The 14,139-nt window shown below is 46.1% G+C and overlaps 2 protein-coding genes across 3 annotated transcripts in view; one reads left to right on the top strand and one right to left on the bottom strand.

Annotated features, from left to right (window-relative positions):
* The window catches only part of LOC127607550 (uncharacterized), a 229,996-nt gene that overhangs the window by 141,148 nt on the left and 74,709 nt on the right, over window positions 1-14,139 (bottom strand). The window lies entirely within an intron of this gene.
* Window positions 2,626-13,404, top strand: mcm7 (minichromosome maintenance complex component 7). Of its 2 annotated transcripts, none has more exons than XM_052074250.1 (15): window positions 2,626-2,828; window positions 4,432-4,511; window positions 5,926-6,090; window positions 6,164-6,288; window positions 6,567-6,747; window positions 6,825-6,962; window positions 7,334-7,483; window positions 7,559-7,673; window positions 7,761-7,892; window positions 8,625-8,708; window positions 8,795-9,006; window positions 9,077-9,342; window positions 9,946-10,114; window positions 12,532-12,641; window positions 12,971-13,404. In XM_052074250.1, the coding sequence occupies exons 1-15, from the start codon at window positions 2,798-2,800 to the stop codon at window positions 13,185-13,187; spliced, it is 2,175 nt and encodes a 724-aa protein (XP_051930210.1). In that variant the 5' UTR covers window positions 2,626-2,797; the 3' UTR covers window positions 13,188-13,404. The 2 variants fall into 2 exon arrangements, with proteins under 2 accessions (XP_051930210.1, XP_051930217.1); XM_052074257.1 differs by lacking the exon at window positions 2,626-2,828 and adding an exon at window positions 3,767-3,953.

Raw genomic sequence — 14,139 nt, 5'->3', positions numbered from 1 at the left:
GACCATGTTCCGTGTCTCTATTGTTGAGGCGGCCAATCTGAGTTGTGGCCGTAAGGTGGTTGGTGCCTGTCGTGGCGGCAATCCCCGTACTAGCTGGTGGACACCAGCAGTAAGGGATGCCGTCAAGCTGAAGAAGGAGTCCTATCGAGCCTTTATGGCCTGTGGGACCCCAGAGGCAGCTGACGGGTATCGACTGGCCAAGCGGACCGCGGCTTCGGTGGTCGCCGAGGCAAAAACCCGAGCGTGGGAAGAGTTCGGTGAGGCCATGGAAGCCGACTTCCGGACGGCTTCGAGGAAATTCTGGTCCACCATCCGACGTCTCAGGAGGGGGAAGCAGTGCACCACTAACACTGTGTACAGTGGGGATGGGGCGCTGCTGACTTCGACTCGGGACGTTGTGAACCGGTGGGCAGGGTACTTCGAAGACCTCCTCAACTCCACCAACACGCCTTCCTTGGAGGAAGCAGAGCCTAGGGACTCTGAGGTGGGCTCTCCTATCTCTGTGGTTGAAGTCACCGATGTTGTTAAAAAGCTCCTCGGTGGCAAGGCCCCAGGGGTGGATGAGATCCGCCCGGAGTTCCTCAAGGCTCTGGATGTTGTGGGGCTGTCCTGGTTGACACGCCTCTGCAACATCGCGTGGTCAACCGGGGAGAGTGCCTCTGGATTGGCAGACCGGGGTGGTAGTCCCTCTTTTTAAAAAGGGGGACCGGAGGGTGTGTTCCAACTACAGAGGGATCACACTCCTCAGCCTCCCTGGTAAGGTCTATTCAGGGGTGCTGGAGAGGAGGGTCCGTCAGGAAGTCGAGCCTCAGATTGAGGAGGAGCAGTGTGGTTTTCGTCCCGGCCGTGGAACAGTGGACCAGCTCTACACCCTTAGCAGGGTCCTTGAGGGTATGTGGGAATTCGCCCAACCAGTCTACATGTGTTTTGTGGACTTGGAGAAGGCGTTTGACCGTGTCCCTCGGGGAGTTCTGTGGGGGGTGCTTCATGGGTATGGGGTACCGAACCCCCTGATACGGGCTATTCGGTCACTATACCACCGATGTCAGAGTTTGGTTCGCATTGCCGGCAGTAAGTCGGAATCGTTTCCAGTGGGGGTGGGACTCCGCCAAGGCTGCCCTTTGTCGCCGATTCTGTTCATAACCTTTATGGACAGAATTTCTAGGCGCAGCCGAAGCGTTGAGGGGGTCCGTTTTGGGGGCCTCAGTATTACATCCCTGCTTTTTGCAGATGATGTGGTGCTGTTGGCTCCTTCAAACGGGGCTCTCCAACTCTCACTGGAGCGTTTCGCAGCCGAGTGTGAAGCGGTTGGGATGAAAATCAGCACCTCCAAATCTGAAACCATGGTCCTCAGTCGGAAAAGGGTGGAGTGCCCCCTCCGGGTCGGGGAGGAGATCTTACCCCAAGTGGAGGAGTTCAAGTATCTTGGGGTCTTGTTCACGAGTGGGGGTAGGAGGGAGCGGGAGATCGACAGGCGGATCGGTGCAGCGTCTGCTGTGATGCGGACGTTGTATCGGTCTGTCGTGGTGAAGAAGGAGCTGAACCAAAGGGCGAAGCTCTCAATTTACCGGTCGATCTACGTCCCAACCCTCACCTATGGTCACGAGCTATGGGTCGTGACCGAAAGAACGAGATCCCGGATACAAGCGGCTGAAATGAGTTTTCTCCGCAGGGTGTCCGGGCTCTCCCTTAGAGATAAGGTGAGAAGCTCAGTCATCCGGGAGGGGCTCAGAGTCGAGCCGCTTCTCCTCCACATCGAGAGGAGCCAGATGAGGTGGCTTGGGCATCTGATTCGGATGCCTCCTGAGCGCCTCCCCGGTGAGGTGTTCCGGTCATGTCCCACCGGGAGGAGACCCCGAGGAAGACCCAGGACACGTTGGAGAGACTATGTCACCCAGCTTGCCTGGGAACGACTCGGGATCCCCCGGGGAGAGCTGGAAGAAGTAGCTAGGGAGAGGGAAGTCTGGGCTTCCCTGCTAAAGCTGTTGCCCCCGCGACCCAGCCCCGGATAAGCGGTAGATGATGGATGGATGGAGATGAGGAATACTTTAAATATGCAGCTTGTACTGCTAAGACCAGAAACACAATCACATACACAATTATATGCTTTTATAAAGCAGACAACCATATTTGCCAACTGAGTTTTGCCATTGTGCCCTCTGTTAGAGAAAAGTAAGTTGTGCAATAACCACATTGAACAATTGGATGCGTTTCAGAAGTTTGTTGTTCAGTCGTGTGTGTGTGTGTGTGCGTGTGTGTGTGCGTGTGTGCATGTGTGCGTGTGTGCGTGTGTGCGTGTGTGCGTGTGTGCGTGTGTGTGTGGTGTGCTAATGGGTGACATTTTTGAATTTCCAAATATTTAAACAAGAGTTCTATGGAGGGTTGTTTGAGATTATATGAAATGGGTGTATATGTATGAGAATAAAAACAAATACGAAACGTCTGTTCTGAAAGGAGTTCACCTGCTGTTTGTCCCTTTGTATAAAGCCCAATCGTCGCCTTTCGCGCCATTCACAACGAGTTGGAAGTGGGCTGGGTCACGTGACGCCCTGTGACAGAGCGGCTTTCCCGCCACGGCGAAGGCCCGCCTCTTCCGCGCTCAAACCTCCGACGCGATTGGTCAACGACGACGTCAGACTCGCGCCACTTCTCAGCGGCGAGCTCGAGAGGACAACCAGCGACTTTCCGGCCAGCAGCAACGCGGTCACTCGGTGCGAGATAAAACGACTGATTTAGTTGAGAAGCTCGGAACGCACAATCTGCGGGATTGTGCAATTAAGTCCACTCGGCAGCAGACATGGCGCGCAAAGATTACGCGGCGGAGAAAGGTAGGAGTCGTTTAGCAGCCGCATGGCTGCAACAGGTTGGCCTAGACAAGTCCGAAAAACATATTCGCTTTTAAGACTTGTGAACAAAATGGAGTTCATCTAAGAGTCGTATGCAAACGCGTGTTTGCTTTGGTAGCGACAATAGTGTGTTACACCCAGTCCTCGTGCGTACAGTAGGCGTGAGATGCTAAAAAAGTGTATTGTAAAATGATGAGTGAGTGGTCCCAAAATTACCGAATGAATATTTTTGAAGTTGTTCAAACTTGGCGACCACCACCGGTACGTTTAGGAGCCAGACTTCGTTGGTGATGTGGTGGGGGTTGTGACTGTTCTGTGACCCGGATGAGGCCACGGGAACAAAGGGAACAGCCGTTCAAGCAAGCACATGTCCAGCCCCTCTGGAGTCACTTGCCACTAAGTTAATAGTCGGCCAATGTAACTCGCTTTTCTGCTACCCACTTTCGCAATATGCGAGATGACGATTTTTTTGGCTAACACGTATTAACCTGCTATTAAAAAAGCACATTCCGATTCGTTAGTACGTTTGACTACTCGTACTGTTGAAAGTTGACCAACTTTGAATTAAAATTTCTGGTTGGGTAATTCTACGCGCACGTAGCCACCTGAGTCTGCATATATCGAAATGTTAGTCACAACATATGCAGTAGATATATTGGTCTTTGGCTGGAAGTTGAAAGACTCACTTTTCGCCAAATTCTGGATAATTTTTCCGCCTAACTAAGCACCCCGGACGGCGTATCAATGCAGCGGTTGACTTATAAATTCAAAGTTTTCCCTAGCTTTTCATTTCACTAGTACACACTTTATAACTGATTCAGATGTTGGTCAGGTTTGTTGAGACAATAAACAAATAAAACAAGACAATGATCATTGTTGAATTGGAAACGGCGGCGCACTATTTTCTTTCCTCGCGGAGCACCCGCGTAGGGATACCGGCGGTGACGAGCCGCCAAAGCCATGTGCTGCTTTGTTTACAAAAACATCGTCCAGCTCAGAAACGCCGAAGCTGCGCGGCGAGATCCTAACTATGTCGTCAAAGTGAGCGAGGCGCTTCCGTTCTTGGCTCCGTGCTCGTTGACGCGCTCTCGTGACGCGGGACTCAAGGTTTGTTTGTACTTGTGGCGCTTTGAAGAAGTGCGGACTGTTTTTTTGCCCACCCCCAAAAAACATGGACCCTGAAGTGAGCGCGCGTGCTGTGTATTGCCATCCTCATCCGGAAGCCGATTCTTAGCCTACCCACTGTTATTTAACCTCGTTACCTAAAAGAAAAGAAGGCGCATTGGCTGCAAAGCCGTTTTTTGTCCCTTCGGTGGTAGTTTTCAGAGGCACTAAATGTGATAGTGACTCATCGAGAACACAGGATGCCATGTTACTCAACAAAGAGGCGGGTGGTCTTGTCGTCGCAGAACAACAAATTAGCCCAGAGTGCAGGCCAACTGCAGCTTCTCATCAACATCTTTAGGCGCGCCACTTTCATGTAATACCGCCTGCACGTGAAAAAACCCCCATCTGCGTGTGTATGTGTGCGCGCTCCGTGTTTGTGTCTTACTGTGTGTAATGAAAACACAGCGTTCCTTTACAGATAAATGCAAGAGATTCCTGCAGGAGTTTTACTCTGAGGATGACAGTGGGAAGAAGGTGTTCAAATACGGTGCACAACTTGTGAGTACATGTTGTAATATTACGAAATATTTCAAAGAAATAGTGAAAGGTTGTCTGGTGAGTCGAAAGTAGCGTTAAAGCATTTTTCATAGAAAATACAGCGCTGCTGAAGGAGTGTGTGTGCTGGCAACATTTAACAGACTTCAATATTTGTGTTGAATCAAATTAAAACATTTGCAAAGCTATGCTTTTAATTTGGAAAACGCTGATCAACATCTTTGATTTTACGACATATTGCAGATTAAGATTAAGATATCCTTTATTTGTCCCACACTGGGACAGATCAGTAACTGAATCATAATAAAACACTGTGGTTTCTGCACTGTCAATTTTAAATATTCAGTTTTCAATAAAAGGACATTTTTAATCAAAGAAAATGGAAATTAAAACACTTTTAAAAACCTGATGAATCAACTTATCTGCCGTTATCGAACATCTTGGTATTCAGATATCCTATTGAAAATGATATCAAGCATTAGAGTATCATGATTAAAAACGTATATTGGCTTGATTAAATAACAATCATGAAACCAATGGTAAATTACACATTTACCTTACTGCCAATTACAAACAGAACATTTGCGCAAGTCTGGTTCTTTCACACATTGATCAGTAGCAACTGGAAATGTCAGCCTCAAAGTTTTCTTTTTCTTCTCTTAAACTGCCTCTGAGAAGCAGTCCAGTAGTCTTGCCAGGCCATTTCGGACACTTGCCTAGTTGCTAGTCATCAGCCGCAAAGGGGTTGTCATCGTATTTGATTTTTTTTTCCTGCGCGCTTAATTGACCATTGAGTATGATTTCAGGATAATGTTGGTGGCAACAGTTGGTGAAGGCAAGTAAACTTTACTGGCCTCTCCAATCGAGAGTCAAGTCAGCTGCCCTGCCACCACGATTCACCAGGAACAACATCAAAATAAAATCCTGTCAGGGCATCGGATGTCCATGTATAATTTGGAATGCTTTCATGTTGAAGTTGACCGTCTCGCTGCTGTGGCAATGTGTTGTCGTCATCCACAGCATGAAAAATTACTGCTGAGGCTGGTTTGACTTGTTTTTCTGACGGTGCACATCAGATAAACGGGTAACCTGAGGTCGATTTAAAAAAATCCCAGATTTTTTTTGTAAAATTGAGGTGCTGGAATTACTGGGGGGGGCATTTCACACCTAGTTAACTCGTTCAGTAACAGCCAATTCTGGACCAAGCCTCAAAAGACGTTTAAAGACGTCTTTGGGAGTGAATGAGTTAACAGATTAATTGATGGTTAAAGTAATCATTAGTTCCAGCCACAATACCATTTTATAATGACAAAAATAATCATATTTGATATAATTGGCTGAAAACTACTGGAGGCACCTGTAAAACAAAGCTCGTGAAGATTTGTGTTATTGTCACTAATTGTTCATGTGCCTCCAGGTTGCTCTGGCTCACCGAGAGCAAGTGTCTCTCTATGTGGACCTGGACGATGTGGCTGAGGAAGACCCCGAACTGGTGGAGAGTATCTGTGAAAATGCCAAGCGCTACACAAGCCTCTTTGCCGACGCCGTGCACGAACTGCTGCCCTCGTACAAAGAACGAGATGTAAGCAGAACTGGTGGAGCCAACTGGTCCATGTTTATTAATAGGAGGCATACTAACGAAATGTTGTGTACAGATTGTGGCCAAGGATGCTCTGGATGTGTACATTGAGCACCGGCTGATGATGGAACAGCGATCACATGACCCAGCTGACACTCGTGACGCTCGAAACCAGTACCCGGCGGAGCTCATGAGAAGATTGTATGTTTCACAGCTAATACGGCGCACCCTCAAAAGTACAACTTAATCTGAATTACTTTGAGCATGTCGTCATCCAAAAGGAAAATGCACATGATACACTCAATTAGTTTACTCTCGGACAACAAATAACCATTTTAACGTCTGGGTCATCGGCTGATGGACAGATGTCTCTCCACTCAGAACTCGAATGGTGTTTTCTCATTTGTAGTTCCAAAAGTCACAATGTAATCAAATGACCGTTTTGTATGAATATATTTTTGGGTCCCCCTGTCCCCCAGCGAGCTCTACTTCAAGCCCCCCAGCACAGCAAAACCAAAAGTGGTGCGCGACGTGCGGGCAGACAGCATCGGGCACCTGGTGACCGTCAGAGGCATCGTGACCCGGGCCACTGAGGTCAAGCCCATGATGGCTGTGGCTACGTACACGTGTGACCAGTGCGGTGCAGAGACGTATCAACCGGTAAGATCCGGCCTCTGCAGATTTTAGAATTAACAATAAGACACATCTCCGTTCATCATGGTCTTGTTCACCTCCAGATCCAGTCGTCGTCCTTTATGCCACTCGTCATGTGTCCCAGCCAAGAGTGCACCACCAACAAATCTGGCGGTCGCCTCTACCTGCAGACAAGAGGTTCCAAGTTTGTCAAATTTCAGGAGCTTCGTATTCAGGAGCATGTAAGGAGATTTTCTTAAATGTGACGTCAGCATTGTCTCACCCCCTTTTTCTCAACTCAACTTTATTCATAGAGCAAGTAGACCTGCAGAGTCTGATTATGGAGTGATAATAGTTTGTGATTTTTCATCATAGTTTTATTTCGTTTTAGTTGTTTTTAATGAGTTTTGATATCAGGTTTGTTCATTTTTGTTTATCTTGAAATTGCTTTGTTTTAGTTTCAGTTTTATAATTGATATTACATTTTTAATATATGGAATATTTGTCGAATGCAAGACTAAAAAAACAGAAATTGTCAGAATAGGTATTGCTTTTTTTTTCCGATAACAGTTCAGTTCATTAGTCTTTGTTAACTCTAATAACCTTGCTACAGAGTGACCAGGTGCCTGTTGGTAACATCCCGAGAAGTATGTCTGTATACGCACGGGGTGAAAACACACGACTTGCACAACCAGGTGACCATGTGGCCATCACAGGAATCTTCCTGCCACTTCTGCGCACTGGCTTCAGACAGGCGACGCAGGTACAATAGGCACTGTCATCAATTCCGCCATTCTCTTTGAGCCAGTCAAAAGTCAGTGTCCCATTTTGTCCTTAGGGTCTTCTGTCAGAGACTTTCATGGAAGCTCATGCCATTACACTCATGAACAAGACCGAGGACGATGAGTTGGGAAATGAAGAGTTGACTGAGGAAGAGCTGCGCAGCATCACAGGTAAACACATTGCACCTTCTCAGTGTGATGCCACGCGTAATTGGCGCGGCAGCGGGGCATGACGTGTCTTGTTGTTTTTGTTTGTAGACGAAGGGTTTTACGAGAAACTGGCTGGATCGATCGCACCAGAGATTTACGGCCACGAGGATGTGAAGAAGGCTCTGCTCCTGCTGCTGGTCGGAGGTGTGCAACAAGCTCCGAAAGGCATGAAGATCCGAGGTGAGTGAAGGGAGGTAGAGCGGCTCCATCTGCTGTTTTGCCAACTATTTAGTTGTATTTAACTTTGAAGTTGAAGACAATACATTTGCATTTCGTCTTCGGTAACTGCGGATTAGTGTTCCAACTGTGCTTTTGTGGCTTTTTCTGAGTTTTTAAATGGGAAACCTGGCACTAAAATAACAGGGGCCCGGGGGCCATTGCTCGAATCTATCGGGCCACCCGAAGTTCACACAGATGCTGGCGACAACCCTTCAATTAACACCTTGTGTTTATATATAAAATCAAATTTATCCACATAAATTGATCAACTCTCTTTGATGTGTTTAACTGTGCTGAAAACATTTTGCCCCTCTGGTAAATACTTCCATGTGAAATGGCTGAAACGCATGCCAAGAAAATGTCAAATTAAGCGTTTGCTGGAATTTTGCACTGCAAATTTTTTTCCCCATAGCGTGGATATTTTAAAAAGTGGTAACTACACAGAGGTAACATTTTCTTACAGGCTGAAATAATACAGTAGATAAAGACGCTTTATACGCTCATTGAAACGTACATGAATATACATGGCCAGTACCGTGTCTCGCAGGGCCACGACATGTCTCATGCCTTCATGACTGTTCATAAATTTTATGCTAAAAAAACACCTTAAGACTTAATATGGCATCTGTCAGATTATTTTCCTCTTTGTGTAATGTTACATTTCATGACATTCTTCCGATCATATCCTCTAAGGTAACATCAACATCTGCTTAATGGGAGATCCTGGAGTGGCCAAGTCCCAGCTCTTGTCCTACATTGACCGCCTGGCTCCCCGTAGTGAGTACACAAAATCGTTTTGAATTTGTTTTGTGGCAAGACAAATATCACACATGTACATCTGTAACTCTCCCCGTCGTTCTCAGGCCAGTACACGACAGGCCGAGGCTCGTCGGGTGTGGGCTTGACGGCAGCCGTGATGCGAGACCCCCTAACGGGTGAGATGACCCTGGAAGGTGGCGCTCTCGTGCTGGCTGATCTGGGTGTGTGCTGCATCGACGAGTTTGACAAGATGGCTGACGCCGACCGCACGGCCATCCATGAAGTGATGGAGCAACAGACCATCTCGATTGCCAAGGTGAACTCTTTTTACAATTTCTCTTTTATGTTTTTGAGAAGTCCTAACCTCCGACCAACCAACCAAACAGGCTGGCATCATGACCTCCTTGAACGCCCGCTGCTCCATCCTGGCCGCCGCCAACCCGGCGTACGGCCGATACAACCCCAAGAAGAGCATCGAGCAGAACATACAGTTGCCAGCTGCACTGCTGTCACGTTTTGACCTGCTCTGGCTCATCCAGGACAAGCCGGATGCCGATGCCGACCTGCGTCTTGCCCAGCACATCACCTACGTACACCAGCACTGCCGCCAACCTCCCACGCACTTCACCCCCATCGACATGAAGCTCATGAGGTGTGTGTGGGAACTTGCTTGGCGGTGTTGTATGTCATCCAGGGCTGCCACAAACACTTTGATTAATCACTTCGTCTGTTTTTTTTTTACCCATTTATTCTCAACCCACACGTACAGAGAAATAAAATAAAAAATATGGAATCAAATTGGCATTGCGGAAAATGCAGAAATTGTAATTCGGTGACTGGCTTGCAATATAGTGTGTTCCCATTTTAGAAAATGACCAATTTTGATCAGGAAAGCTCTTCAGATATTTAATTTGTGAAATGTTCCTTTAAATATTAAAACATAACATCACAGTTGTATCTTGGGGGGGGGGGAAGCTATTTTCCAATATATTTTTTTTTTTTGAAAGTGAGAATTTTACCTCCCATCTTTGAATCTAAAAAATGGCTCTTTTTCAAATCGAAAGGAAAAAAATCAAAAAGCACATGCAGCCAAAATGAACAATTGTGGATTTAAAAAAAAGGGTCTAAGCAATACTAATACTGTTCGGCATATATGCAGGTGGTTGTGTCTCCCAGGTAACTATTAGGAAAGCGTTTGGTTTGAGGATTGTTTTCATGCACAGTCTAATCTGTATATTTGTTGAATTCCTCGCAGACGTTACATTTCCGTGTGTAAGAAGAAGCAGCCAGTGGTGCCCGGCTCGCTGGCAGATTACATCACCGCCGCGTATGTGGAGATGAGAAAGGAGGCGCGGGTCAGCAAAGACACAACCTTCACCTCGGCCCGCACCCTCCTCTCCATCCTCCGCCTCGCCACCGCGCTGGTGAGAACACTGTTGGCGAAACATTGGTTACTGGACGTCCACTTTTGCAATGGTCCCGTACGGGTATATTGAGGATAATTGTGCATGCTTAGTTAGCACCCTGTGTTTTTCAGATGTATTTCGTGGCAGCAAGGGGCTTTCGCATACATTCAATGTAATTCTGACAACAGCAGAGTTTAGTCATGACTTTAGCACATTTGGACTTGAATACAAATTGGTTATATCTCCACCACCGGAATGGAACTCGGCCCCTTGTTTAAGTGGGGTTGAACGATTTTGACAAATGATTCAATATTGCAATTTATTTAATGTGCACTTATTTTTTTAAGTTGTTCAATTTTGTTTTTTAACACAAGCAGTAAGTGAATATTTAATCAGATTTATGAGCCATAAATGTTTTGGTGTTCTAGGTTAGACTTGCGCGAAACAACACTTAATATAAATAATACACATTGACTTCATAGCTTCATGAAACATGTGGAATGCACTTAAGCACTGAACTTATATTTTCCATGTGCTTCGTAAGGTTACGGTTGTTTAAATCATGCAAGTGGGGTACAACTCTTTTTTTAAATGTTTTTTATTATTTTTTTTTGTCATCTAAATTTTCATCTGAAGCCTGGAACGTTTCTTTGCAAAGAACCGAGTTTCACTGTACACTTGACAGTTCAATTGTTTTTATCAGTGGTTTGGTGTGAGCTAAAGTGCTTACAGTGCAGGTAGTGATAAATAGCCAATCTACTGCACCGTGAGCACTTGTTTCCCACACTGGACAAAAACAAATATCCTGTAATATGCTTTCATGTTTGGATTGCCTGTGGCTGCAAAAAGTGCTGTTTGTGCAGGTAGCATGATAGACCCTACTGCAAAAGCAGCACTTGGTGCAGCTGGGTGGCAGTGTGCCGCATGTGTCTGTACACCAGGGGTCAGACTTCCTCCATTCCCCAAGACGTTGAACTTCAGTGAGGGTCCTAGCACGCCCAGCTTTGCAGGGTGGGCAGTCAGCCAGTGTGCCAGCTGTGCAAACCCATGCAAAACTGAGCGCGTGGGGAAGTGACGTCATAACCCCGTTGTGACCTACTGAGAGGCTAGCTGGTGTTGAGAGGCGGAGACTTGGGCGATTGCCGGCCATCCCAGAGGGCATTGCACTTGTCTCGGTCTGACAGTGCCGGCACAGCGCAGCTGACGTCAAGACGCTCCACTGAGTCCAAATAATTGAATACTCCGTGGGTAAATAGTTTGTGCTGAACGCCTGATTTATTCTTTGAAAAGTTGAGTGTGACGTGGTCAAATAGACACAAAAAAATTGGAATGTGCAACTACAACAATGCCATATTTTTTGGACCCCAGGGCCCTCAAAATCCTTACATTTGCTCAAAAACCGACCGTGCGCCTTGTAATTACCCCGACATTCGTGTTTGCATTCTCATTCTCCTCCACATCCAATTGCTAGCAGGCGCCTGTATTCACCGTACCACAACTAGAATCGCTTCCCATTTTCACGGGAAGTTTAGTCCTACCAGCTGGTTCGATCCAACTTGCGGCATAGTTCCAGTGTTGCAATGTGGGACCGGGCTGGCGCGAGGTCAACGACACGGCCAGTTTCCTTTCGGGCTGATGTTGAGTGCTTTTATTTGTTAACAGCTGTTGCACGCTCAACCAATAGCTATCAGCATTAGCCAACGTAACAACACAACCAGCGGTCACCAGATTGACAAGGAATGTTCAAACTTTTCTTCTTGCCCGCTCAAAGCAAACCCCCATGTGGTCGCGCGGGAGGCAGAAGCAACCGAGACAAGCAGCTCTCCCCAGTATTTCATGTCCGAGCTGAACTTTGCATAATAGTGCCATGTCATTCCATAAACGGTATGATTACATTCAGCATACAGTGCGTCACAAATAAAATGCGTATGAAAATATTTTCAAATAGACCAGTTCATTGATATTGCGCTGAATAAAGCGGTGTGTTCATTGGTCTGAAAATTATGGTGTAACTTTGCCTACGGTACTGTGTTAATTGGCGTAAAATAATGAATCGATTTCTACTCGTAAAGCGGCACAAAAGGCTCCCTCGGAAGTCATTGCAAAGAAAACTGCAGCATGTCAAAAATAAAAAATCTGGGGAGAAAAATTGAAAAACAAATCTTGGATTATTCACGATGGCAGCACAGAACATTCCTGGAGTGAAAGAGATTGCAGTTTAGTGTCTCTCTTTCTGAATCTGATCTGCAAATTAGGACATGGCAACCGATTTTGCAGAATACTTGCCGATCAGATCTGTGTGAAGTCTTATGTCGCCTAAATTAGAGATCTCTCTTCACTGAGTCCCATCCAAGGTTATTGTAGTTAATGAAAACGAATGAATTCAGTAAAACCGAAGGAAAAAACATTTTTCTTCACACCTTCTCCTCACACAGGCTCGCCTCCGTTTGATGGACGGCGTGGAGAAGGAGGACGTCAACGAGGCTATGAGGCTGATGGAGATGTCCAAAGATTCACTGCAAACAGACAAGTCCAGCAATGCAAGGTTTGGCGCCAACGCATTCCCAACTTTGAACAAATGCAGACATCCCGCACTTACAAGTGCCCTGCGGGTCCCTCGATCTTTTAAAAAAAAAACAACAACTTTACGAGTTTCTTGCATACCAGTTAGAGAAACTGCATGTCCTGGAGGAAGTTGTAAAGACCTTTATGGACGAAGCAGCATGTTGAACATATTGAATTCAATGGTTCACCCTCTGCCAGGTGCTGTGTGGTAAAATTAAAGTATCTTTTGGGCTCCAGTCTGACATGTCCATAGTTGCAGGTCAAATTTAGTCCACGTTTTGATCTTAAGGCCTTGTGATTTGCCCACAGGACTCAGCGTCCGGCAGACGTCATCTTTTCCCTGGTGCGCGAGCTGGCCACAGAGGGCGCAGCGGGCCGCGGCGCTGTGGTGCGCATGTCGGAAGCCGAGCAGCGGTGCGTGTCGCGGGGCTTCACCCCCGCTATGTTCCAGGAGGCCCTAGAGGAGTACGAGGAGCTCAACGTGTGGCAGATCAATCAGGCTCGAACCCGCATCACCTTCGTCTGAAACGGACGGACGGGCAGGCGACACTTTTTTTCACATTTTTCCGTCAATATTCTCCATTAAGCCTTTAGTGTTCCCTCTTTAGAGAATTGTACTTGTAAATAGGTCAGAACTTCCGAGTCTGATCCACAGTAAAAATATTTCTGTATATGTGTACACATTGTAATGCAACATTATTCTTTTTTTCTGAGGCAAATCTATAATAAATTTATCATACGCTTGTGTGTTGATGGCACGGTAAAAACCGCTCCTCTTGACAAAATGTCTGTTTACAGGAAACACTGCTGCGTGTGGTCTCGGCTACCAATTATATAACATTTCTGAGCCTGTTTCAAATGCCCTGCAGCACTCCTCCAACATGACAAAAAGACAACTGTGCTTTTTACACTCACAATGCAAACTTTCCAATCCTACATGTTTACACAAGTGGATTTTTTCAACACACAAATTTAAACTTAGGAACTGATGTCAACACTTTGAGTTAATGTGTTACACTTTGGCCCAAATTTTGAGCCTTTTGAGGACAATTGACACATTGCACTTGGCCGAGCCTGGAATCGAACCCTGTAACTGCACTTTGAGGAGGACGTGCTAACCAGTTGACCATCGTGCCGCCCCCTAATATAATATAAACTGCTAAAAGACAAACAGTAAAGGGAGCATGTAGCCAGGCCAATGTAACTCCCAAGTGTTCCCTTTATTTTTTTAGCAGTATATTTATGAATGAAGGAGGGTTCAGCAACAAGTGGAATTTTTTTCTGAAACGTCATAGCTTTAAAGTATCATGCATGGTAAAATGCAAGCTTTTGACGGTCAAATTAAAAAACAATTATCAAAAGCTTGATGTGCTGGCTCAAGATAGAATATTTTTTTAAAAAATCAGCAACAAAATACGTTTGGGGACAAATAAAACCATCTCTGATTAAAATTTATAATTGACTGGTTGTCATCAAAT

Source organism: Hippocampus zosterae, chromosome 1 (assembly GCF_025434085.1).
Source record: "Hippocampus zosterae strain Florida chromosome 1, ASM2543408v3, whole genome shotgun sequence".
NCBI lineage: Eukaryota > Metazoa > Chordata > Actinopteri > Syngnathiformes > Syngnathidae > Hippocampus > Hippocampus zosterae.
Note: the sequence above shows the minus strand (reverse complement) of the source record. Positions and strands in the feature narration are given on the sequence as shown.

What these genes read in the sequence shown, in the direction of transcription:
- mcm7 (XM_052074250.1), top strand. Translation starts at nt 2,798, where the DNA reads ATGGCGCGCAAAGATTACGCGGCGGAGAAAG. An exon ending in GTGCAGAGACGTATCAACCG is followed by an intron (nt 6,748 to 6,824) that starts GTAAGATCCGGC and finishes GTTCACCTCCAG; the next exon opens with ATCCAGTCGTCGTCCTTTAT. An exon ending in AGAGCTGCGCAGCATCACAG is followed by an intron (nt 7,674 to 7,760) that starts GTAAACACATTG and finishes TTTTGTTTGTAG; the next exon opens with ACGAAGGGTTTTACGAGAAA.